Here is a 26,993-nt window from a genome sequence, read left to right as displayed (position 1 = left end):
CTAGGTCTTGTACATGTAAAGCATATGCTCTACCATTGAGCAACACCCCCTAAAGTCTTTCAGCATGGTTGGCAAGTAGTGTTACAAATCCTTCTTCACATTTGACTTCTGGTGTTGTGATTTCAAGGGTGTATCACTGTGCCTGACTTTGTCATGGGTTCTGGGGATCAAACTCAGGTTTTGATGCTTGTGTGGCAAGGATTTTAAATGTGTATTTTTGAGAGAGAGAGAGAGAGAGAGAGAGAGAGAGAGAGAGAGAGAGAGAGAGAGGAACAGAGAGAAGAACACATGTGGGTGACTGGGGATCAGAAGATGGCTTCCAATCACAGGGTGCTTGAGCTACAGGCAGTTGTGAGCTGTTTGTGTGGGTGCTGGGAACTGGAGGAACTCAGGTCTTTTGGAAGAGCAGCAAGTTCTCTTAACCACTGAGTCATTTCTCCAGCCTCATGTATCTATTAGTGTTCAAACATTAAGCAGTTTTGCTTTGTGGGCCACACAGTCTGTTTTGCAACTATACTACTGTTCCTGTTGCAGTGTGAAAGCAGTCATAAGCCACAGACAAATAAATGTGGCTATGTTCCAATAAAACTTTATAGACCGACATAGTGTTGGCCTACAGGTGCTAATTTTCTGACTTTTGCTCTGTAGCTTGGAGCATGTCCTTACCTCCCTTCTCTCTTTCCATTAGCTGGTGCTATTGTTTGAATATTTCCATTTCTTCCAAAAATTAACATTGACACTAAATCCTTCAAGCAACAAAATTGGGGAGTTAGACCGGGATTGATTGAGGCAATTCGGTAATTAAAGATAGAGTTGCAGAATCTCTACAGAAACAGAATAGTCCTTCAGTCACAGCAAACGAAGGGCAGCAGTCTCTCCATGGGAGAGGAGCCTGTACACCCCGGTTGGTGCAGGGGGCTTGGACATTTTATAGGGGGAAAGGGAACTTCTGGGGAGGAAAGGTTTACCAGTAGATTTTTTAAAAAATAGTTTCAAGGCCCAATAACGCCAAAGGATGTTCTCATTACTATGTTGGCTTCCTTGTCAGGCAGGTGTTCTTACTAGTAGCTGAGCAGAAAGTTTTTGCAGTAATTTGAGGTACATTGTTTTAAGTCATTAACTCTTCAGAGTGACTGTGGGAGATGATTTCACCAAAGGAATCCATCCTGAAGACACCTTTGTAAAGGGGCTTGCAGCAGGGAGACCCTTCACTGCCTTTCTGCCAGATGAGGATATGGAACTCCTTCCTTAGGTGAAGTCTCATTAGTGTCATCTGGGTAGTAAAGAACAGCCTTTGTACCCCAAGTAGTAGGCCTGGGCTTTAAGATTTTCAGTCAGGCGCTCTGCGGTTGCCCGGTTGCCCTGGAGACGGGGTCCTTTCTGGCCGGGTCCAGCCATCTTGTGTTGCTGTCGTCCAATCAGCGGTTGCTCCGTGGCGGGGGCGGGGCTCGTGTCGCCGGCGCTCAGCTCGCGGTCATGGAGGCGCCGGTCGGCTTGCTGCTGCCGCTGCTGCTGCTGTGGTTCGGGGCCTTGGCCCCGGCGCCCGGCAGCGCCTCTTCGGAGGCTCCGCCGCTGGTCAACGAGGACGTGAAGCGCACGGTGGATCTGAGCAGCCACCTGGCCAAGGTGACGGCTGAGGTGGTCCTGGCGCACCCGGGCGGCGGCTCCACATCACGAGCCAGCTCTTTCGTTCTGGCCCTGGAGCCGGAACTCGAGTCGAGGCTGGCGCACCTCGGCGTGCAGGTGAGCGGAGAGAGGGGCCGCAGAGGCCGCACACGGGACTCCTGAGGGGCCGGGGATCCCTGGGGAGGCCGGGGCGGGAAGTGGCGGGCAAGTTGAGGGCGTTAGGGATCCACGACGCGTCTGGTTGTCTGAAAGTCAGGCTGGTGTGGCGGGGACAGCGGAGGGGTCGCGGTCCGCCGCCCGTGTGTCCACTCGGACACGTCAGCACAAGCTTCGGAGCTTCGGGCGCCGCCCACGTGGCAGCTCCGGAGCCCAAGGCGACCCTCTTGGTCCCCTGGTGACCACTTTTCCACACCTGTGGCCAGGTGCGGTTCTCCCAGCAACCTGCTTCCCCCACCCCCCACCCCGTCCCCCGTCCCGGTCCCCCGTCCCCTGCACGTGCTCGTTCAGTAAAGGACCATCAGTGGGTGAAATCGAAATTATTTCCTGAGTGCATTTGTCTGTCCGATGTTCCTTCTCGACAGTAGCGTTCGGAGACAGAACAGGTTTCTGGTATCCAGGTTTGTCATTACTCACTTCTAAAAGCTGCTGCTGAACACTTTCCTAAATGTTCCCACTTGCAAAGTCTTTCAAGTAGTAATCGGCCCCCTATGCTGTACAGAAAATTGAAACCCGCGTCTCTTGCTCCGCACCGCCTCTCATTGGAACACCTCAGCATTAGCCTGTGCCTTTCAGCGAACACTTTTACAGCTTTCAAGGAAAGACATCGTTGGCTTTGGGAATATCCACAAAGGTTGCTTTTTATTAGTTTTCATTAAACTGTATTCATTAAGTGATTACCCAATTTATTAAGAGACTGGTTATTACAGTATCACATTTCTAAGCACACCACATTCTCTGTATGGAGCTATAAAGCTGGGCCTATAAATTGTCACTGAAACGACTCCTGTCCCCTTCACGCTGAACCCTTGTTTACCTGAAGCACAGCTTTACTCAGATGTTTCTGGAAAGACATTCGTGACTTCATTTAACTTAGAGTGCCACCTGTGAATGTTTTGTATGTTCAGACCTATTTTGTGGAAGCCAGTCGTGACTTAGTGAGGTCACAGTATAATCAATAGCCATCGAGGTAGGGAATGCACACAAGTTGGATCACTCAACGAGGCTCAGTAGTTAAGAGCACAGAGCATCCAAGTTCAGTTCCTAGCACCGGCATGGTGGCTTACAACCATCTTTAACTCCAGTTCTAGGGTGCACAGACATACATGTTAAAAAGAAAGGAAAAGAAAAGGTTTCAGCAGGAATTTTAAGTACATTCTTCACCTTTATAGCAACCTTTTGAGGTATAGGGGTTATTACAGGGCTGTGGAAGCATCTGGCCTTGGAACTATTAACCCCATAAATGAAGGTCTAATTTGTTCCATACCCTGTATGTGCCTTCGTTATTGCCACCTTGCTGTCTGGCCTTGACATGAGATTAGTGAAAGGTTCAGGCATTATGCTGGCCTACCCCTGTTACCTGGCAGAACAGGCAGTACCCTGGTCAGCTCAGGGTTCCATGGGAACTAAGTCTGCAGGCAGGTGCAGAGGACCCCTTTAAAAGACAGACCCCTGCCCATTTACTCTCTCTCGCTCTGCTCTTCTCTCGCTCTGCTCTGCTCTGCTCTTCTCCTGCCTCTCTATGGTAGCCATTAACCATGATCCTCTTCTCTCTTAGTTTCTTTACTCTGCTGGGCCTATAATAAACTGGTTAATATGTCTAATATGTCTCTTAGTCTCATGTCTCATCCTGCGCTTCCTCTCTAGCTCTTTATTTCTAATTAAACAAAAATCTAACAATTAGGTCTTATGTTTCAGCTCTGCAGTTATATCACTGGTTTAGTCACAGTTTTGTTAATTCTGGAGGAAGACCAATTGAATATAGAACTGCTGTATACCCCTTACCTTGGTGAGAAACAGCTGGATAATAAATGTAGCAGAGAGCACATAACTGTGTTGGAGATTTGGGTGAAGTTGGATGGTTTAGAGGTAACCTTTTAGAAACTGGTAGAAAGGCATTCGTGATTATGTAGTTTGGGCCACCACTTTCTCTTTTACTGTTTTGTTTTTTTTGTTTTTGAGACAGGGTCATGTTGTGTAGCCCTAAGACTGTTTTAGAACGTGGAATCCTATTGCAGCCTCCAGAATGCTAATAGCTAAAAATGATCTTGAACTTCATATTATCTTGCTTCCTTTTCCCATGTATTGGGACTAGAGTTGTGTAACACCATGCCTGGTTCTGTCTTACCTTTTACTAAGTAATGAATATTTTTCATGGATGTAAGTAAGCTATGCATTAACAAAGAGTTCAGAATAAGCATGAGTGTACTAGAATGCTACCCTTGTAAGATTCTAGTCAAAGTAATGAATTATAAAAAGTAATGATTATATAACTTTTTTGTGCTTTCTAAAATACTAAAAATGTTTAAGTAATTACTTTTGGAGTTGAGATATGGTGATGGTGGCTTATATAATTATAGCAGTTGGCAGGAGGATCAGTATTTCAGTGTCATCCTAAAGGGAGTTTGAGGCTTGCTTGAGCTATGTGAGACTCTGTCTTAAAACAAAAGACAGTTTCCTGTGGGGTTGGGGTGTGGTGCAGTGAGAAAGCACAGACTTAGCTGCACCAGACCATGAATGCAAGTCTCAGCTCAGTACAACACATAGAATTATTCTTCATAGCCTTGTGTTCTCTGTTGGTAATTACTGCTTCAGTCCTAGAAACTAGGTGTTTTTTTGTTTTGTTTTGTTTTGTTTTTGTTTTGTTTTGTTTTGTATTTTGGTGGTGATTAGGTTAGTATGGAGTTAGTGGAGTGCATGTATATTTTACATATAGACTATCACAGTCTGGGACTCCAGATAGCACCTCAGCAACCTTCTGGAATTAACCTGGTTACCTTTCTGGTGGCAGTAAAGGTGTACCATAGTGGACTCTAGGGCTCCTTTCCCCTAAGGCCTTTGCCACTGCTGCCTCTCTGGGTTCAACAGTTTTGGTCACAGATAGGATTCTGTATTTCCTTATATTTTTTGTACTTACAGATATTTTGATATATAAAAAAAAGAAAATGTTCAGAAAGAAGTCTTTGGAATGTTTGGGAAGTAAACATAGTCTTTATGTGCATTTGATTGCTTAGGAAAATGTTTATAGAATGTATTCTGTGCACCAGTAAGTCTTTGGTGGTGTTTCAGGTTAAATCTTTCATTTTTTAAGTTATCATTATTTTTATTTTTTAAATATTTTTTATCTTACTTTATGCATATGATCATTTTGCCTGTGTGTGTGTTTGTACACCATTTGTGTGCTACAGACAGTGATGAGCTGTCATGTGGGTGCTGGGCCTCTGGAAGAGCAGTCAGGGCTCTTAACCTCTGAGCCATCTTTCCAGCTCCTTCAGGTTAAATCTTATGTTTCATAAAAAAGAAAAAAATTGTTGTGTTGGGATATGGCTCACTGGTACAGGTGTTTGCCTGGCCTGAATAGGGCCCTTACTTCAATCCCCAGTGCTACAAACAAAGTTTCTAGGTCAGTAAGAAGGATAAGGTAAAGGCACTCAGTGGTGCAAGTCTGATGATGATTGGAGTTTGAGTACTGAAGCCCATATAAAAAGCTTGGTGCAGTGGTCCACATCTGTAATGTCAGTACTGACACCTTCAGATGGAAGCAGAGACAAAAGAATCATCTGGAAGCTTGCAGGCCAATAAGCTTGGAGTACTTACCATGGCAGAAATAGAGAGATCCTGCCTCAATCTTCATGCACACACCACACCACACCACACACCACACCATACCCACCCACCCACCCACACACACACACACACACACTTGAAAAAACAATTTGAAAAGTTATTTAATGGAAATATTGTAGGAAAGTTGGTATATTAGTTTTTTTCTATTGCTATTGTAAAACATCAAAACCAAAGTAGAGGTAGCAGGTGGCTGGAGCAGCAGCTAAGAATTCACATTTTGATCCACAAGCAGGAGGCATAAAGTATACCGGGAATGGCTGGAGTAATTTTGAAACCTCTTAGCCCACCCTCCAGTGACACACACCCTCTCAGAAGGGTGTCTTTGTTAGGGTTTCTAGGCTGTGAAGAGACACCATGACCACGGCAACTCTTATAAAGGACAGCATTTCATTGGGGCTGACTTAAAGTTTCAGAGGTTTAGTCCATTTTATCATGGTGGGACATGGTGGCACACAGGCAGACATGGTGCTGGAGAAAGCAGTTAAGAGTTCTGTATCTATTTTTTTTAAAGATTTATTTATTTATTTTGTATACAGTGTACTGCCTGCTTGTATATGCTTGCAGGCCAGAAGAGAGAGCCAGATCTCATTACAGATGGTTGTGAGCCACCATGTGGGTGCTGAGAATTGAACTCAAGATCTCTGGAAGAGCAGCCAGTGCTTTTAACTGCTGAGCCATCTCTCCAACCTGAGTTCTACATCTTGATCTGCAGGTAGCAGAATGAGAATGTGTGGCACACTGGATATAGATTTAGCATATAAATCCTCAAAGCCCACTTCCACAGCGACACACTCCCTCGAACAAGGCCACACCTCCTAATAGTGCCAAGCATTCAAACACATGAATCTATGGGGGCCATTTCTATTCAAACAATCATAAAGGGCAAACATCCGAATCCTTTCCAATGGTTCCACCAACTGGGGACCAAATATTTAAGCATGAGCCTTTGGGGGCATTTTCATTCAAACCATTGTTGGCTAATAGTTGGCTTAAAACTTAGAACTTGAAAATATAAAAAAGAATAAACTACTCTTTCTGTTGTAGGTAAAGGGAGAGGATGAGGAAGACGGCAACCTAGAAGTCCGAGAAACCAAAATTAAAGGGAAAAGGTAAGCAAACAGACTGAGAGACTTCTCTAAGGTGGACTAACCAGATAACCAGATATTTGGGATAGGTAGGGTAGGTAGAGATATCAGAAAATCCCTACTTTCCGAATGTTAGTGGAGCATGCCTTTAATCCCAGCACTCAGGAGGCAGAGGCAGGCGGATCTCTGGGAGTTTGAGTCCCAGGATAGGCTCCAAAGCAATACAGAGAAGCCCTGTCTCAAAAAAACAAAACAAAAAGTCCCCTAGTTGTCTAGCTCAGAGTGGGCAGTGCTATTAACAGAGGAGGGGATCTGTTGGGAATGGTACTGGTATGTTGAATTGACTGGGCTGACAGCAGAGCTGATGAGGAAATGTGACCACTGCTTACTCAGGACCAGCAGTAAAAAGAGAAGCAGATCTGATACTTGAAGCCAAGAAGGGGATAAAACTGTCCTAGGAGAAGATGGGGAGCTTGGGGTATTAGTTGTAAACTTTTCAGAGCAGTACAGTGCTTTTTTATATAAAGTTGTTCATGTTCTAGTCATTGAGGATAAATTCCATGGGAACATGTTTAAAAGCCTTCAAAATTTTACAAATGACTTACTGGGTCTAACAAGAATTCACTTTATAGCTTAGAAAATCCAGATTCATTTGTTTACAGGCTTTGTCTGCTTGTTCACTTGCATGCATGCCACAGCTGGGGTGTGGAGGTCAGAGGACAACTTGGCAGTAGTGGTTTTCTCCTACCATGTGAGTCTTGGGGATTGAACTCAGGTAGTCAGACTTGACAGCAGGCCCTTTATCCACTAATACATCTCTTTGCCCATAAGCATTTTTTAAAGAAAATGTTTTTGTTTTTTGAGACCGGGTCTCTTTTTAAAATTAATTGGTTGATGTCTGTGTGTGTGTGTATCTGTGTTTGTAATTTGCTTGTATATGTGTACACCACTTGCATGCAGTGCCCTTGGAGGCCAGAAGAAGGTGTCGTATCGCCTTGGAACTGGAGTTAGAGTTGTCAGCTGCTATGGGTGCTGAGAATCAAATCTGGCTCCTCTGAAAGAACAGCCAGTGCTTGTACTGTTGAGCCGTCTGTCTGGTCACCTATTTTCTTGAGACAGTCTCATGTAGCTCCAGCTGACTTCAAACTTCCTCTGTCACTAAGGATGACCTTGAATTCTTGTTCTTTCTGCCTTCATCTTTCAAGTGTTGGGATTAGAGATCTGTCACCTGACCTGTCTCTGGTAGTTTTACATTCTTGCTATTATAAACAAATCTGGGATAGACATCTGTCTTTAACAGCTTAAGTTAATATATTAAAGGTGATAGTTTTTTTATCTTTAACAGAATTTACTGTGACTTTGATATATTAGCTGTTTTCAGTATCTTTAATCTTTTTTGTTTTTTCTAGAGCTTGCTATGGTAGACTAGACTGGCCTAGCATTCACAGAGATCCACTTGCCTAGCCTCCTGAGTGTTAGGATTAAAGGTGTGTGCCACCATGCCTGGCCAGTATCTTTAAATTAATTTTCTTGCTTTCTTCCTTCAGTGGGAGATTTTTCACAGTCAAGCTTCCAGTTGCTCTTGATCCTGGATCCAAGATCTCAGTTGTTGTGGAAACTGTCTACACCCATGTGCTTCATCCATATCCGACTCAGATAACTCAGTCAGAGAAACAGTTTGTGGTATTTGAGGGCAACCATTATTTCTACTCTCCCTATCCAACAAAGACCCAGACCATGCGAGTGAAACTTGCCTCCCGAAATGTGGAAAGCTACACCAAACTGGGGAACCCCACACGATCTGAGGATGTCTTGGATTATGGACCTTTCAAAGACACCCCTGCCTATAGTCAGGTAGGTTCAGAGACTATCACTGCCAGGTTTGGATGGAAGGTGCTGAGTGGCATTCTGAAATTGTTCTGAACCTATCTTGGAGTAACTCTTAGTCACATTAGCTTCCTCTTGAGAACTGAGTTCAGAGGCTGGAAAGTGGGACTTGGGAGAAGGCAGTGGGGCATTCTGTGTAGGGTGGTGATGGAAAAGGAGAGAAACCGTGGTGGTAAACAGAACCAGAGGCTCAGGGCCTTGGGATGGGTACTTTGAGGGAGAGAAAGCAATTCATGATGAAATTTTGTTGTGGGGCAAGGTGGTGTATGCTTTCAGTCCCAGCGCTGGGCAAACAGCCTGATCTACATAGAGTTCCAGGTTGGCTAGGGATACATAGTGAGAGTCTAAGCAAACAACAAATAACTGACTCGGCAGTTAGGAGCACTGACTGCTCTTCTAGAGGACCTGGGCTTACTTCCAGATCCATATGGCGGCTCACAACTATCTGTAACTAGTCTTGTGGGACTGCATACATGTGGTGCAAAACACCCACACACATAAAATAAAAGTTGTTGTGGAGATTAAAACATGTCAAAGTGGAGATACTGGTATGAAGACCTGCTTCCCTGTTACATTGCTTCCATTGGGTCCAGTTTTGGTTTTGTTTTTAACTTACGTTTATTTTGTTTATGTCTATGCATGGAGATCAGAAGACAACTTGCTAGTGGCTTGTGTCACTTCTTCCACTATGTGGTTTTGGTGGTTGAACTCAGGTTATCATCAGGCGTGATGACAAGTGGCTTTACCTGAGCCATCTCACCTCCTCTATTTTTTTTTTTATTACATCTGATCTCTTTTTTTCTTTAGCTGCTTTTTTCCTCTGTCTTCTACCCCCCTCCCCCTTTTAAACTTAGGAAAATACTTTTATTCTTTGAGAATTTCATGCAATATGTTTTGGTCACATTCACCTTCTGCTCCTCCCCTTAACTCTTCCCAGATCCATCCTTACCTTCCTATCACCTAGCTTCATGTCCTTTTTCTTTCTTTTCCCCACTTTAGTAACCTAATATTTGTGCTGTCCATGTATGTGTTTGGGTGTGGGGCCATTCATTGGAGCGAGGTCAACCTACTAAGAGCAATGGCCATAGCTTTTCATTTAGGGGTGGGAGCTCATGACCTCCTTCCCACTCCATGCTAGAATGTTGACTGCCTTAACTGTGTGCAGTTCTTTTTTTTTGGTGGGAGGGTTCTTTGAGACAGGGTTTCTCCGTGGCTTTGGAGGCTGTCGTGGAACTAGCTCTTGTAGACCAGGCTGGTCTCGAACTCACAGAGATCCTCCTGCCTTTGCCTCCCAAGTACTGGGATTAAAGGCATGCACCACCACTGCCTGGCCTGTGTGTGGTTCTTATGGAGGCATCTACAGCTGCTGTGAGTTGGTGAGTGCAGTGGTCTTGTCATGTCTACATGTCCAGAAGACACTGTTTCTGTTTGGTCTTCCCTAAACTCTGTCTCTTGCAGTCTTGCTACCCCCTTCTATGATGGTCTTCTTTTCCCTTCCTTTTCTTTCTTTTTAAATTTTTTTGGGGGATAAGGTTTTTGGATACAGGGTCTTGTGTAGCTCTGTCTAGCTTGCTACTTGATATGTAGATTGGTCTTGCTTCCTCAAATTTTCGGCAGTCCTGCTTCAACTCACACTCTCTCTTTTCTTGCCAAGTTAGGGGTTATACCTAGAACTTCACACAAGCTAGGCAAGACTCTACCACAGAGCTCCAGCACCAGCTCCCTGAAATTCACTCTATTCTTGTTTTTCTGTAGCACAGGCTGTTGTTCAGCCTCTGGAGTACTGGAACTATAGGTGTGTAGCACCGTTGGCTAGAGATAACATTATTAATGTAGAGATCATGTTATATATATAGTATTGCATAATTCTTGTGCTTAATAACAACATTGTACACTTTTTTTGGTAGCCATTTCTCTGATTTCTGCCTTGGGTCATTTGCCAGCTTGCTATAGATGGAAGACTAGAGTTTTGTTTTCTTTTGCTTTTTAACACCACAATGTACATTTCTCTGCATATATTTTCAGTAATAGATTTTGAGGGAGGGTACAGACAGGGTCTCCTGTAGTATAGAGAACTGGCTGTGTAGCTGAGAATGACTGAAAAATCCTGATCCTCCCTTTGCCTTTCAAGTCCTGGGATATAGGTATGTACCAGTATTCCTGGCTCAGAAATAGTAAATGTATTTTTAAGATTTGTCTTCTTTAGCCTGGCAGTGGTGGCACATGCTTTTAATCTCAGCACTTGAGAGGCAGAGGAAAGTGGATCTCTTGAGTTAGAGGCCAGCCTTGTCTACAGAGTCAGTTCCAGGATAGCCTGGGCTACACAGAGAAACCCTATTTTGAAAAAGGAAATTGGGGGCTGGATATGTGCACATAGTGCAGATGTCCCTGGAAACTAGAGGTCTCAGATCCCTGGGGCTAGAGTTATAGGTGTTTGTGAACTGCCAACAAGTAGAGAGGGCTTTTTAACTGTTGCCCTCTCTTTAGCCCCGGAAATAGATTCTCTATGGAAAAAAATTGCAAATCAAAACATGAAATAAAAAGTTTATTTTGACACTGTGCCTTAGCTGGCCTTGAAAGTTGTGGCAGTCCTACCTCAGTCTCCTAGACATGTGCATTGCAGGTGTGAGTTCCTGTGAGTTCCCATTCCCAGCTCAAACAAATGTTTTACAATTGCTTGTAAAGCCAACAGGAGACAGAGACTCCAGATTGTTTGAGGCCAGCCAGGCTTCATTGCTTCAAAACAGAACAAACAATACGAGTATTTTAAAAATAGAAGTGTGGCCGGGTGGTGGTGGCACACGCCTTTAATCCCAGCACTCGAGAGGCAGAGGCAGGTGGATCTCTGTGATTTCGAGGCCAGCCTGGTCTCCAGAGCAAGTGCCAGGATAGGCTCCAAAGCTACACAAAAAAACCCTGTCTCGAAAAACCAAAAAAAAAAAAAAAAAAAAGTATATATATATACACATATATATATATATATATATATATATATATATATATATATGCATGCATGCATGCATGTGTGTGTGTGTGTGTATTTGAGTCTGAGGCTGCTCACAAGTGTAGGCATGCTGAGGATATGCTCTGCTGAGGATATGCTCTGTCGGTGAGCTATCCTTACAGTACTGGCACTACATGGTGTTCAGTAGGATTCTGAATTGAATCTTAAAAGATGTGCTTAGAGTGAGGGAATAAAACAGGAGAGTTTAGCCCTTTCCGCCAACTGACCCAGGAACGAGAGCCCTCATCCAGTGGCTGTTGGAAGCAGAAACACATCCACAGATATACACTGAGCTGAAATCGGAAATTTAGTTGAAGAGAGGGAGGAATGAAGAGCGAAGGGGTCTGTACCAGGTTGGAGAAACCCACAGGAACAGTTGGCCTGAACAAGGGAGAGCACATCGATCCCAGATGCTGTCTAGGAGGCCAGTACAAGACTGATCCAGACCCCTGAACATGGATGTCAATAAGGAGGCCTCTGCACTCCAGGGAGCCTCTGGTGGATTAGTATTTCTCCCTGGTGCAAGAAAGGACTTTGAGAGCCCATCCCATGTGAAGGGTTACACTCTGTCCCTGGACACATGGGGAAGGGCCCAGGCCCAGCACAGGAAGATTTGGTGGACTTTGCAGAGCCCCCGTTGAGGGCCCTACCCTGCCTGGGGAGTGGTGGGTGGATGGGGTGGGGGGTAGGCTGGGGTGGGGGAGGAGGGATGGGGGTGAGGGGAGGGAGAGGGAGAAGGGACTTACATGTGAAACAAGCTTGTTCCCTAACTAGAACTAATAAATAAATTAAAAAAAAAAAAAAACAGGAGAGTTTATAAAATTGCAAAATGTCGTCATGGACTTTGTGAAGAAGGGTATTTTTCTAACATTCTAATTATGTATTGCCTTTCTATAGAGTTATTGGCAAGTTCATAAAAGGGCATTGGAATTACTCAGTGACCAGAGAGACTCCCAAACTACTCCCCATTGAACCTAGGTCCTTTGTATACTGGGCAAGCACCCTACATTTGACCCATATATATTCCCAGCCCTACAGAATTTTTAAAATTTTTCTCTGTATTGGTGTGAGTACCATAGCACATGTCTGGAAGGCAGAGGACGGCTTTTGGTAGTCATTTCTCTTCTGCCATATGGTTCCCAAGTGCAGCAGCAAGTGCCTTTACTTGCTGAGCCTTCTTGCTGTTCCTACTAGAGATTAAAACAGAGCTAACCTCTGGGAGATTGACAAAGAACCTGAGGAATTATGCAGACACTTGGACTCAGAATTTTTATTTATTGAAGACCTAGTATTGTTGCTTGTGTTTATCATCTAGTCAAAGGCTGTGGAGACTGCTGGACCTCTGACCATATTTGTTTTTTAGGTTTTTTGAAATGGGGTTTCTCTGACTGTCCTGAAATTCTCTCTGTAGAACAGGCTGGCCTCACATTCAGAGATCTGCCTGCCTTTCTCCAAGTGCTGGGATTAAAAGTGTGTGTCACCACACCTGGCCTTATGTAGTTGCACCTTCTTGTTGGACTTATTTCGACCGTCAGCCCTCAGATAATGACATGGAGACTTTTGTTAATTATGAAAGCCTTTAGTTTTGGGTTGTTCCCAACCAACTCCTGTAACTTAAAGTAACCCTTTTCTATTAATCTACATTCTGCCACCAGCTCTTTACCTCTCCTCCATTCTGTATGGTCGACTTTCTCCATGTCTTGCTGGCATCTCCTGTGTGCCTAGATTCATTCATTCCGAGTTCCTCTCTCTGCCTAGAAGTCCTGCCTATTCTCTCCTGCCTAGCTATTGGCCATTCAGCTCTTTATTAAACCAACCAGGTGCATTAGGCAGGTGAGGCAAAACATAGACACATCTTCATGCAGTGTAAACAAATATCCTGCAACAGCCTTGTCTGTCTGTCTGTCTGTTATCTGTCTAAGGCGGGGTCTCTATTTCCCAGGCTATCCTTGGAACTCAGTGGTGATCCTCCTGCCTCTGCCTGTTGAGTGTTTGGATTATAGGCATAAATGACCAACAATAACAACAAAAAGGTGAGAGTGGTGATGTAGGCCTATAATTCCAGAACTACCAGTCTGTGTCAGGAAGGTGACAAGTTTGAGAGTGTGACCCTTTCTCCAAAACAAAGCAAAAGAAATTTAAAAAAAAAAAAAAAAATCCCTCTATAGATAGGGACTGGAGAGATGGTTCAGTGGTTAGGAGCACATGCCACACTTTCAGAAGACCTGAGTTCATTTGCCAGCACCTATATCTGGCTGCTCACAACCTCCTGTAATGCCAGCTTTAGGAGATCCAATACCTTCTGGCTTTTGGTGCCTACAAACATATGGCACACACACATGTAGGAACGCATGTACATAGAAATAAGTCCAAAAACCCCACTTCATGTAATGGTGCTTGGTAACCATTCTGAGGATGATGCATGGGCCCTCTAGTTAATTACTGTTAAACTAACCTTGATTTCTCTGTTGCCAAGGCTGTGAACTGTTCATTTCCTTCCCTTCTAGGATACTTTTAAGGTACACTATGAGAACAACAGCCCTTTCCTGACCATCACCAGTATGACCCGGGTCATCGAGGTTTCTCATTGGGGTAATATTGCTGTGGAAGAGAATGTGGACTTGAAGCACACAGGTGCGGTGCTGAAGGGGCCTTTCTCCCGCTATGATTACCAGAGACAGCCTGATAGTGGCATCTCCTCCATCCGTTCTTTTAAGGTATGAATGAGTGGCCAACTTGGACACTGTGGGGGGACTGTCTTTATCAGTGTGTCCCTTCTCTTGCTTTTCAGTTTTTGGAGATTAACTAATGGTGATGTTGGGTATCAGTGTTAGTCAGAAGGATCTTTAAAGAAAAACATTCTTATGTTTATGTGACTAGTGTCCTGTATTTATATAAACAGTGCCTTTCTTTTTTCTCTATGCAGCAAGGGTTACTCTGTAGAGACCTGTGTAACTTATACTGGCCCAACTCAAGATGCCCCTGCCTTGGCTCCTAGTGTTGGGATTATAGACATATTAGTGTTCTAGCCTGGCCCTAGAGCAGTGGTTCTCAACCTTCCTAATGCTGCTACCTTAATACATGTTGTGACCCCAAACATAAAATTATTTTTGTTACTACTTCATAACTATAATTTTGTTATTGTTATGAATAGAAATGGAAATATCTGTGTTTTCTGATGGTCTTAGGTGACCCCAAGTGTATTACGACACACAAGTTGAGGACCACAGCCCTAGACTGTGGTTGTTTTGTTTTTTTAGAAAATTTGAATAAAGAAAAAACATAGTCATAGTACCACCCACACCTAAACATTCCCTTGTTCTATAGATTTAGTGTGTGTGTGTATGTGTGTGTGTGTGTGTTGTGTGAGTGTATGGGCATCTACCTGAAGAAGGCAGAAAAGTGTTGGGTCTCTTGGAGCTAGAGTTACATGCATTTGTGAGCTGTCTGACATGAGTGCTGGGATCCAAACTCTGGTCTCATGATTGAGCAGCAAGTGCTTTTAACTGCTCAGACATCTTTCCATCCCTGCTGCTTGCTTTTAAGTCTGGGGGCTGGAGAAATGGCTCAGAGGTTAAGAGCACTAGCTGTTCTTCCAGAGGTCCTGAGTTCAATTCCCAGCAACCACTTGGTGGCTCACAGCCATCCCTTATGAGATCCGGTGCCTTCTCTTGGTGTGCAGATATGCATGGAAGCAGAATGTTGTATACATAATAAATAAATAAAATCTTTAAACAAAAAGATTGAGTCTGGTGTAACGCAGGCTGACCTCTAACTTGATACAGATCTGAAGATGGCCTTGAGCTCTTGGTGCTTCCTCTCAAGTGCAGGGGTATACTACCATGGTGTAGGCTGTTTTTGTTTTTATTGTTGTATGCTTGTGTATGTAATACAGACTTTAAATGTGAAAGTAAGAGAATGGAAGAGCCTCTCAGATGGAAAGACAATTGAGAAGTGTGGATATGTGCTTCCTTCAGAGTCATCTTAGACTATTAAAAGTTAATAGATTGAATGTGCCTTTGTCCAAGTGAAATCTTACAAATAATTCTCATATATTTACATATTACAGAAATGCTCACTCACTATGTAAACAAATGTTATATTCTCCCTGGTCGGTATACTTGGAAGATGTGTAAGCACGCTGGATGGAGAACTGTTAAACTCAACCACTAGCAATTTGATATAATTCCTTTAATTTCTGTCTTATAACTTTAGTATACATGAGGGTCTTTGCAAATATCTTGTTTCCTGTTGAGAAGATTTTATCATTCATTGAGAAATAGATGTAATGTCTAGATCTTCTGAAACCATGGGAAAAGTTCATAATTTAGAAGGTTTACCGTCTGAGGTCTCTGCAGGCTTTATGCTTACTAGATCATATTTCTGCAGAGGTTCCTGGAATTTCTAGAAGGCATTTCTATTCTCTTGCAGACCATCCTTCCTGCTGCTGCCCAGGATGTGTATTACCGGGATGAGATTGGTAATGTTTCCACCAGCCACCTCCTAATTTTGGATGACTCCGTGGAAATGGAAATCCGGCCTCGATTTCCTCTCTTTGGAGGATGGAAGACACACTACATTGTTGGCTACAACCTCCCAAGCTATGAATACCTCTACAATCTGGGTGAGTGTTGAACACAGTAAGAATAGAATTGCAAAGGACCACCTTCTTGTAGGTGTTTATTTTTTTTTAAGAAATTGCTTGTTTTGTTTTGTTTTTTTAAATCACCAATGCTTATATGTAGCCAGGCGTTGGTGGTGCACGCCTTTAATCCCAGCACTCGGGAGGCAGAGGCAGGCAATCTCTGTGAGTTGGAGGCCAGCCTGGTCTCCAGAGCGAGTGCCAGGATAGGCTCCAAAGCTACACAGAGAAACCTTGTCTCGAAAAACCCAAAAAACAAAACAAAAACAAAAACAAAAAACCAATGCTTATATGTAAGGAGAGTATTCTCATGTTATTGTTAGGAAGGCTGGGGTACCCGTGCTTTTGTGAGTTGTTGTAAATTACTCTGGTAAATGTATTGCCTATATGCATTGTATCAGTATCAGTTGAGACAGAGCACAGCTATTTAAATTCTTTGTAGTTCTTGAACTTCCTTCCTCTTAATTCTTTTACGTGTGTGTGTGTGTGTGTGTGTGTGTGTGTGTGTGTGTGTGTGTGTCATACTTGCACACACCACAGTGCATGTGTGGCAGTCAGGACAATTTGCTGGCGCTGGGTCTCTCCTGTTTGGTTTTTAGGTATGGAATTAAGGTTGCCAGCACTGATAGCAAGCACCTTTACCTACTGAGCTATCTAACTGGCTTATCTCACTACTCAAAGATCCCCTTTATTTTTTGTGTGCTGTTGAAAACTGAACCCACATCCAAACAAATATCACTGAGGCCCATGCAACTCTTAATAAGTCCGGAAATAAGAAAAGGTTTTAAGAGCAGGCTTGGTGGTACACACCTTATTTGGGAGACAGAGGCAGACTGATCTGTTAGAAGCCAGCTTGATCTACATAGTGTTTTTTGGTCAGCCAGAGCTGCATAGTGAGGCCCTGTCTCTAAAAAGAAATGGGAAAAAAAAATTGTACAAATACCCAGAACTGCTAATTATAAACATTATATCATATTTTCTTTCTTATTTCTTTATTTTTCTAGGCCAGGTTTTTTATAACTTTGACTGTCCTTGATCTGGTTGTATAGAAGAAGCTGGTCTCAGTCACAGATACCCACCTCCTGAGTACTGTGATTAAAGGCTTATTTTTGTAGGCTTTTTTTGTTTTTTTTACTACTACTTACAGTTTTAGGTACTATTTGTTAAATTTTGCCCTTATAAAAATACTGTTTCTTGGGGCTGGAGAGATGGCTCAGAGGTTAAGAGCACTGACTGCTCTTCCAGAGGTCTTGAGTTCAATTCCCAGCAACCACATGGTGGCTCACAACCATCCATTATGAGATCTGGTGCCCTCTTCTGGTGTGCAGATATACATGGAAGCAGAATGTTGTATACATAATAAGTAAATAAACTCTTAAAAAAAAAATACTGTTTCTTAGTCTCCAAATTTATGAATTTCGTCCCCATTTCCTTTACAATTTACTGTTGAAGAACTTTATCTCTTACACTGCAGCCTGCTGTCTAGTGTTGCTGATGCTCGCTCAAGTGCAATACCCTTTGTCTTTCCTGTTTTCTGCAAATTGGCATTTGCCCCTTGTTCTGGGTGATCTTTACCTTAGAAAGTACAGTCCTGTGTAGTGTCTTCTTTGAGATGCTCAGATCCCATGTCTCTACTGTTAGTGCTAACTGTAAGTCTTTAATCTACAATTCCTTTTCATTTATTGATGAGAATTTATAAGGATTCACTTCCTGTTATTCCTGGGCTGCAGCTGACATAGGGTAAGTCAGAGTCTGTGCAGATTCATCACTGATTTACTGATTGTTTTACTGTCATATTTGTGTCCCTTCCTCCTCCCCTCTCCCTCTTTGTGCTGGGATTGAGCCCTGGACAGTTGTTACACCACCAAGGTACATTCCAGCTCCAGTTCCTAGGTCATTATATAATTAAAGATTTAAACATTGTGTTGGGTTCATTTAGTTCTCTGCTGGTATTTTAACTGATGAGTATATTCATCTACCTTTAGTTCTTGGGCACCTTTTCAGATTAAACTCCTGAATCTTTGACATGGCTCTAGTCTCTTAGCTTCTCCACTGTCTTATAAAAAGATTAACTCATGCTGGGTAGTGTAGCACTCAGGAGTCAGGGGCAAGCAGATCTCTGAGTTCAAGGCCAGCCTGGTCTTATAGATTGAGTTCCATGACAGCCAAGGCTACATAGAGAAATCCTGTCTCAAAAAAAAAAATTATTTTGTACACTTGTATAGTTTGTGCTCCAAACCTCATATCAGTCATGTCTCCAAACAAGTGGTATTTAAATCCATTGTATGAGAACTAGGGGTATTCTTTGCTCTGAGGTTGCCAATTTTTATGCCTTTGTGTCATGGGGCTCAGTATACATGATCTCACTGTAAAAAAAAATAAAGCATTTACAGTACATTTGCTTATGTATTTCTTGTCTAATTCCATAGGGAAATTTTTGGTTCTGAAGAGTACAGGGAATGACAGAATTGTGGGGTTATATAGCATAAGTTTTTTGAAATAGTGTCTTTCTTGGAACTTGATATCCTCCTCTCTCAGTTTCTTTCATTTCTTTTTTCTTTTCTTTTTTTTTTTTGTTTTTTGTTTTTTTTGTTTTTTGTTTGGTTTTTTTTGAGACATGGTCTCTCTTCATAAGCTTCTGGAAGTCATTCTTTCCTTCCTTATGGGTCTCAGGGATTGAACTCAAGTCACCTGGTTTGTTGGCAAGTGTTCTTACCTTCTGAGTCATCTCCCTAGCCTGCTTCTTTATGTTGTCTAATGCTGGTTTTTGGCATGAACTTGATGTAGGGTTTGTTGTTGTGACTCCTTTTGTATGGTTCAGTTCTCTGCTCATGTGTGACTTGCCTTCTGAGCTTTGTTTGCCTCTGTAGCTCTCTCTCAGTGGCAGAGTGCTTGCTAGCATGTGTGAGGTCCTTGGTTCAGTCCCTAGCACTGCTGTGGGGATGTGGGTGTAAGAAACTGCTCACATGACTCTTCTATATTATACAGTTTTTCAAATTCTTCATGGGCTAGACAGGTAGGACTTGGGTCTCTATAGGCCTGTCTCTCTTCTGCTAAGCCAGGCATAGGATTCATCTGCTGACCTGCACAGCTCTCTGGAGAAGCATTCCTGTTGCGGTTCTTCTCTCCTTGGTCCCATCAGTTGCCATGTAGTTTTCTCTGTCACAGTCACTGCTGACCTGCAGGTCTTTTGAGTCTTGATATAGTGTGAGAAATTTTTCCCTGAGATGGGGAGGACTAGGGCATATCTGCTGCCCTCCTCTATAAGGTCCCAATGACAAATCAGAGTTTCCCCTGGGGAATCAGTATTGGTTGGGCTTACTTACAGAGTCTAGGTGAGTGGGTGAGTCTGGCAGAAGTGTGGGTGACCCTAAAGTAGCCATGCTGGAAAGTTGGCATGGATGATGATTTCCCCATAGTTAGAAAAAGAGAGCCCCCTTCCCCAGAAATAACTGTTGTTGCCCCTCCCTGAGAGGCCCGGAGGATGATATGTGTATTAGGGCATAATTTTATGCAAATATCTAAGAGTCATAGCTGGATGTTCAGGGGAGGATCCATGACCCTCCTCCTATGAGGGATGTCAGGTCCACAAGCCCAGCTGTGGTGAGGTGAGTGGTTTGCAAGTAAGCACGACTCAACTGAAGAGCATGCTGTGTTGCAAGTGTCCCAGGATTTTGACATTATTTATAGTTGTTATGTCTTTCTGTGGAGAAAAGCCTACACCGTCACCTCCAGCTCTCAACCCTCCAGCTCTTGCCCATGAACTCTTGATAGCATCTCTATCTTTGTGTAAGAGGAGAAAGTTCATATCTTGTCATTTCTTGTCTGCCATCTTGTTTTCTGCTCACACCATTGCCTGTACTTGATGATTCTCAGGTGACCAATATGCACTGAAGATGCGGTTTGTGGACCACGTGTTTGATGAGCAAGTGATAGATTCTCTGACAGTGAAGATCATCTTGCCTGAGGGAGCCAAGTAAGTGACTGTTCCTGTCCTCTCCACCCATTTCTCTGATAGTGCCTGGTATCTCATGAGGGACTGTGTTCTGGGGGTATAGTGTAGGTACTCATTAAATAGCTATGACTGAGAAACCTTTTTTATGGAACCTTTGACTAGAGCTAGGAAAGAAAAGTTAGATTCAAAGGAGGATACATGATTTAGTTCGGAAGCTTTCCAAAAACATAGTGCATCCACATGCTAGAAGCAGAAGCCAGAGTTACCTCAATAAACTAGAGTAATGGCCTGAGTCTAATGTGGAGGGGATTATGGAGATGCACACCTGTAATCCCAGGACTTGGGAAGTAACCCTGGAGAATCTCAAGTTGAAGCTCAGCCTGGGCTACTTTCTATGTGGAATGTGCCTATCTTTAAAAAAAAGATTGGTAGACTTTGCTGTGTAAACAAAGAGTGAATGAGTGGAGAAGCTCTGGTACCATTCTTTCCTGGGGCTGTCTCAGGGGCTTTCATAACAAATAGGAGGAACACATTTGGTCAGTTTGAGCAGCTTGGGAAAGAGACATTGATAAAATGGGAGTTTAACCTAAAGAGCCAGGTGTTGGGAAGGAAGGTGTGAGGGCAAGGGCTGGGGCTGTGTAACTCTGGTAGAGTGGTCACTAGCCTGTTTGTGAGGCCCTGGGTTCAAGCTCCAGTACTGCTGGTGTGTGTGTGGAGAGAACCACTGACTTGAGGAAGAAGCCAGGAATGTCTGGAGGAGTCCATTTGGTAGGAGTAGATGGACAGGGGGAGCAGATTGATTACAGAGCTTCTATCCTTAGGTGAGCTGCTTACAGTTTTGTATCACTTAAAAGTCTCTTGTCACAGTGTTTGAATGGTCTCTGTGGTTTACGCATCTACTCTGATGATCAGGATGGCACGTGCTTTGACTGGTCCATGGAGGAGGGGTTGTTCCTTCAAGCCAAACTACTTTGTTACTATTTCTTTAGGGACTGTAGGTCTGGCCAGAAAGTAATACACATGCCCTAGTCCCAAAAGAGAGCATGATTCATGTTAGGGATAGCTCCAAAGGCACTCTTTAGGTCCCTAAGAGACTCCCTGGGTGGGCTGTACTGGGAAACTAACTGTGTTTGCTCTGTGAACCATCCTTGTGAGTGCTGGAGAGAGACTTTCCGTTTGGTCTTCAGCTTTCTGATGGTTAACAGTGGGAGGAGAGTATTGCCAGATGCCTAAAGCAGGCAGAGCAACACAGTGTGAATTTAGTCTCTTGCTAGCCCTTAGTCTTAGAATTCTGCAGTTGACACCCTCATCTGTTGCTGTGCTTTGTTTGAGGCTATTCTGTGTTCTGTGTGTTCCAGGAACATCCAGGTAGACAGTCCCTACGATATTAGCCGTGCTGCAGATGAGCTGCACTACACCTACCTAGACACATTTGGCCGCCCAGTGATTGTTGCCTACAAGAAAAATCTGGTTGAGCAGCACATTCAGGATATTGTGGTGAGTGGCTCTGCTATTTGTTGTTGGAGCTGCCGAGAGCAGTGGCTTTGGGTTCTGGATCTGAGCTGGTCTTCCTGACACCTTTTTACTGATTCTTCCAGGTGCACTACACCTTCAACAAGGTGCTCATGCTGCAGGAACCTCTGCTGGTCGTGGCTGCCTTCTACATTCTGTTCTTCACCGTCATTGTCTATGTCCGTCTGGACTTTTCCATCACCAAGGTACTCTGCTGTCTTCGTAGCTGTGTCAGACAGTCCTTGTGCCTTTGTGGTGTACCATACATCTCTGCAGTGAGCTAGATAGGACCTTGTGGCTGTAATCCCTTACCTTTTTCAGGCCTCTGCTAATTCTCACTAGAGAGACATTTCTTCCCCTTGTAGTGCTGGGGGTGGAACCCAGAGCATCGGGTATGCCAGGCAACTACTGAGCTGTACCATAGCTTTGTATGTTATGTCTGAGAATGTGATCAGAGGCACAGTTAAGTCCCTGCTTCCTGCCTTGTTTTGGTTGAGGAAACACCCAGGACACTAGGTGAGATAGGAGAATCATTGAATGATTGGTGGTGATTATTCTACTATTTTGTTACTTCTACTATTTTGTTCAGCTGAATGTGGAGGTGGTGTGCCCCCTTGGTCATGTCTCTTATGGGAGTGAGTGTCTTGTGGGGAGATGACACCAGACTTCACCAGATACTGCTGACCTGGCCTAGTCCACTACCTTTCTTTCCTTGGAGTTCTGCTTGCTAACTGGAGGCCACCTTCCCTTGGGCTGCAGGGCACTGCAGTGTCTCTTCCCTTCCCTTCAGTTCCCATTCTTTCTCATTATTACCAATAGAACTGTTTGTTGGGCACCAGAAGCACAGTTATTGTCTCTTTTACTCTAAAGGTGGGGACTGAGTGGTTTTTTGTTTGTTTGTTTGTTTGTTTTTATACTTAGCATTTTCCATTTGTCAAGTATATCCTAGAATCCTCATTATTATCTCATCATACCTCATTATTACTGGAATCCTCATTATTACCTCATTATAATGAGCAATCCTCATTATTACTTCCATATCTTCAGATATGACACTGAATGATAGAGTCATTGTTTACTGTGTCTACATCTATGTCATGTTAAAGTTCTGAGGACTTATTATGTAAAAGTAACTTGTGTCCACCAGACCTAAGCTAGCCTCTGAGTTGTCGGGCAGGCCTTACCAGTGAGCACATAGTGAGAGAGGATCTAGAGAAGGTGGGGTCTCTGAGGGATGGTAAATGGAGGAAAGGGTTCATATTCTTTCCTGAAGGCTCTGAGAACCTTTGAAGGGTGAGACTTAATGGTTTCCCCAAAGTCTTCTGAGACTGGAGATGAGCTTTTGCTGCACCAGTTTCATGGCACATTCTACCATTACTGTCCTGATCACACATGTGCCTGCGGAGCTGTAAAGTGGTGTTTGCTTCATCTTGATGTCTCTTCCACTCTTTGTTGTAGAGCCTCATCCTCTGAATGTCAGAGGGTTTAAGCCCTGGCTTCCTAAGGTGACTTCTGTTGGCTGGTGGCAGTAGGCATCCTATGGCAGATAGGTTGGAGTAAGCACCAGCCTATATGTTGACAGATGTGGTCTCTCTTCTCTCCAGGATCCAGCTGCAGAAGCCAGGATGAAAGTGGCCTGTATCACAGAGCAGGTCTTAACCCTAGTCAACAAGAGGTTAGGCCTCTACCGTCACTTTGACGAGACCATCAATAGGTACAAGCAGTCCCGGGATGTCTCTACTCTCAATAGTGGCAAAAAGAGCCTGGAGACGGAGCACAAAGCTGTGACCAGTGAGATTGCTGTGCTGCAGTCTAGGCTGAAGACAGAAGGCTCTGACCTGTGCGACAGAGTAAGTATTAGTGTTGTGAGTCGCTTGTCTGTGGCCTTCCACACCCCACTTCAGGGCCTATTTACAGTTGTCAGAAGCAGCACCCATCCTATCCCTTGGGCTGGGCACTCACATGGTACGGCGGGACCGCAGGCTCTTAAAGTGGTGCCAGTGCTTGTGGCACAAAACTTTGTGATATCTGGAGGCCGGCTTTGGAGATGACGCTCTGTGGCTTCTTCAGCTCTGTGTTCTTGTAGCTGTCAGTGAGGGCAATGTTCCCCCCTCCAGATGTCAGTCTTCAGCTTCTGATGGCCATGCTGTAACCCCAGCACTCTGGCAGTGTGTGTGTGTCAGGCTACATAATGAGATCAAGGTGAATCCTATCCAGATTCACTCTCCAAAAGGGGGTGGGGAGGGGCAACCAGACTTAAGTCCCAGGCTCTGATCCAGACTCTCTAAACTTAGGCAGATTACCTAATTTCTGTGCCTGAGTGTCCTTCTGGATATTGGGAATTCAGTAGTCTTTTACAATACCTGAAAGGTAGTTCATGTCAATATTTAGAGCCCTGGCAGTTATTTGCTGTGTGAGCCGATTATTATTGTCTGTAAAGGAAGTGTTACCTACTTTACAAAGTGCCCCTCGAGTTCTTCTTAGGCTTCCTATTAGCTCCTCCACTCCCACCTTGGATCCTTACTAACCCTTTAGTTCCTTTGTAACACCCACGTGAAACAGGTTGTCTGGTCCCAGTAGAGAGAGGGGACACTCATGGAGCCTGTGTGTCAGTCATGATGCTGCGGTATAGGCAGAGTTTTTAGTCAGCCACTTCCCAAATAACCACTCGGAGACTTAATTATAAATGCTTAATTATAATGCCGATAGCTTAGGCTTACTACTAACTAGCTCTTACATCTTAAATTAACCCATTTCTATCAATCTGCATTCTGCCATGTGGCATTATCACCTCCTATTTCCCCTCTTTGTCTGGCGACTTCTCTGACTCCACCCTTCTTCTTCCCAGTGTCCTTAGTCTGGTTCTCTTTCCTAACTTTATCCTGTCCAGCTATTGGCTAGTCAGCTTCTTTATTAAACCAACCACAGTGACATATATTCACATACTGAAGGGATATTCCACACTGGGGTCCTGTGGTTTTCACCCTCAGTTGTCAGGGTGGAAAACAGCTTGCATGTCAAAGGTGAAAGGTGATGAAGCTACTGTTGGGAGCCAGGCTTGTTCCAAGGCCTCTGCCATGGGAACTGCATTTTGCTGGATTTTTTACTTTTCCTGTGGGGACTGGGAGGGGATGGGGCTTGTTGAGTAGGGTGAAAGGTCACTTCTCAAAACCTTCCCTGCTCCTGTCTCTGCCAGGTGAGCGAAATGCAGAAGCTGGATGCGCAGGTCAAGGAGCTGGTGCTGAAGTCGGCAATGGAGGCAGAGAGGCTGGTGGCTGGAAAGCTCAAGAAGGACACATACATCGAGAATGAAAAGCTCAGCTCAGGAAAACGCCAGGAGCTGGTCACCAAGATCGATCACATCCTGGACGCTCTGTAGCTCTTGTCTCCAGGGCAGGCCTAGGTTGCCTACACTTCAGATACAGCACATAGGTAGAGGGAGGAGGTTGTGATTAGCAAAAGGCCTCAAGAAAGAAAAGCCAAGGCCCACCCACAATGGTCTAAGAAGCTTGTCCCTTATTTCTGAATGGTTCCCTTTTTAAAAAAAAAAAAAAAATAACAACAAAAATCCTGTATAAAAAACAAATATGGTTTGTTTTGAACAAAGGCCAGCATTTCAGTTGATTTGTTTGTTCTGAGGTCTGGGGCGTTTCTTCCATGTGTATGTCCTGTTTTATGCCCTTCTGATTCCTAATTTTTGGTTCTTTTGTGAGTGTATGCATGTTTTTTTAAAGTGTGTATGACCAAATGAAAATAAAGGAGGGACTTCAAACATTTGTTTTTGTGTACTGAAATCTCATGTGATTCTGAAGTTTGGGGATAATACTTTTTTGTTATTTGTTTTGTTTTTCTGTTTGTTTGTTTTCCACACAGGGTTTCTCTGTATTGCTTTGGAGTCTGTTCTGGAACTTGCTCTGGAGACCAGGCTGGCCTCAGACTCACAGAGATTCGCCTGCTTCTGCCTCCCGAGTGCTGGGATTAAAGTGCTGCTATGCCTGGCCAGGAATTAATACTTGTATATCACTGTGGATTTTCTCAGAGTGTTTGCAAGGCAAGTGTCAGAATGTTGACATTCTAATACAAGCTGAGAGACCCAGAAAGTCACATAGCAGTGGTGGAGTAAGCCTTTTATATTCCTTAAATCTACGTCACATTCTGGGCATTGGAAAAGGGTGATGAGCAGAGCAGAGGTGTTTCGTGGGAGGGTGACAGATACCCTACAAATTCATGGTCTCAAATTGACCACACTCTGAGGAAGGGCACAGGCCTGGAGAACACTGGGCTTAGTCTGGGTGTGTGGAGGAGGGGGGAGGTAACAGAATGGAGTGTTCCAAGCAGTGGCTGGGGTGTGTGAAAGGTTCTGGAAGAAGCTGGTACTTGAGGAGCAACAGCGAACCTGTAGAATAGAGTGGATATCTGACTGGGCTGCAGAGGTAGAGATCTAGAACAAGATAGTTTGACAGGTCTTACAAGGCTTTTGGCTTTACCCTAACTTTGGGATAGACTGCATACTGTGAGAGCTGGGCAAGTTTGGTATGAGAAAGCCAAGAGCATATTGTAGTCATAGATGGGGGCTGGGTGAATTTTGGTGCTTTAGAAGGTTCTATGAAGTGTCTGCCTGGGATATAGTCCCATCTTTGGCTAGTCCTTCAGATAACACACAGGTCAGGAAGCTATTTGTTACCTGACTGAGTCAAGCTCTCGTGTCTCCCATGTCATAGTTCACTGTAGTAGTGTGACCACTGGGCTGACAGACAGATGGGAGTTTGTTGACAAGCTCACCTTTATGTTAACAGGTGTGCACACAGTAGTAGGTGGTTACTGGGTGGGTGGCTATATTCTTAAATTGGTGGGGTGAGTTGATATTGATGGTACCATCCACTGAACACAGAACTATGGACCAGTTTTGAGAAACGGGTGAAGTTTTGCTTCAAGTATGGCAAGGTGCCTGAGATCTCCAAATAGGATGTCCATGGGCTGTTTAGGGCCTGACAAGGAGAAGAGATGTGGTTTGAGATGACAAATGGTTTGTCCAGCACAGAGCTGGTTAGGGAAATGGGTTGTTGTGGTAGCTGGGAGTGTCTACAAAGAATATAGAATTAGAAGAGACCAGCTGAGGTGGGGGAGGAGGGTTCGCACCATTAATCCAGCACTTGGGATGCAGAGGCAGGCAGAACTCTGAGTTCCAGGACAGCCAAGGCTACAGGGAAACCCTGTCTTAAAAACAACACACAAAAGAAAAGACTAGGGCCTGTGCGGCAGTATATGTGTGTAGTGCCTGCTAGCTAGAATTCTAAAGCAGGAGGATCACTTGATTTGTTTTTGTTTTGTTTTGTTTGCTTGGTTTTGAGACAGGGTTTCTCTGTGTAGCTCTTCCTGTCCTGGAACTCACTCTGTAGACCAGGCTGGCCCAGAAGGTTCCCTTTTGAGATCAATTGG

The 26,993-nt window shown here is 44.0% G+C and overlaps 1 protein-coding gene across 1 annotated transcript; it reads left to right on the top strand.

The window, feature by feature from the left end:
- Positions 1–1,440: 1,440 nt before the first annotated feature.
- Positions 1,441–25,330, top strand: Rpn1 (ribophorin I). Its single transcript, XM_027428690.2, has 10 exons — positions 1,441–1,743; positions 6,514–6,578; positions 8,102–8,408; positions 13,953–14,162; positions 15,877–16,069; positions 19,964–20,063; positions 21,401–21,539; positions 21,641–21,760; positions 23,159–23,404; positions 24,751–25,330. Exons 1-10 carry the CDS (start codon positions 1,477–1,479, stop codon positions 24,931–24,933), a joined length of 1,830 nt encoding a protein of 609 aa, XP_027284491.1. The 5' UTR covers positions 1,441–1,476; the 3' UTR covers positions 24,934–25,330.
- The last annotated feature ends 1,663 nt before the right edge of the window (positions 25,331–26,993 follow it).

Source organism: Cricetulus griseus, chromosome 8 (assembly GCF_003668045.3).
Source record: "Cricetulus griseus strain 17A/GY chromosome 8, alternate assembly CriGri-PICRH-1.0, whole genome shotgun sequence".
NCBI lineage: Eukaryota > Metazoa > Chordata > Mammalia > Rodentia > Cricetidae > Cricetulus > Cricetulus griseus.
Note: the sequence above shows the minus strand (reverse complement) of the source record. Positions and strands in the feature narration are given on the sequence as shown.

Excerpts from the sequence above, each read along its gene's own strand:
- Rpn1 (XM_027428690.2), top strand. The coding sequence starts at position 1,477 with ATGGAGGCGCCGGTCGGCTTGCTGCTGCCGCTGCTGCTGCTGTGGTTC. Across the intron at positions 20,064-21,400 it reads ATCTTGCCTGAGGGAGCCAA|GAACATCCAGGTAGACAGTC; the intron begins GTAAGTGACTGT and ends TGTGTGTTCCAG. Across the intron at positions 23,405-24,750 it reads GCTCTGACCTGTGCGACAGA|GTGAGCGAAATGCAGAAGCT; the intron begins GTAAGTATTAGT and ends TGTCTCTGCCAG.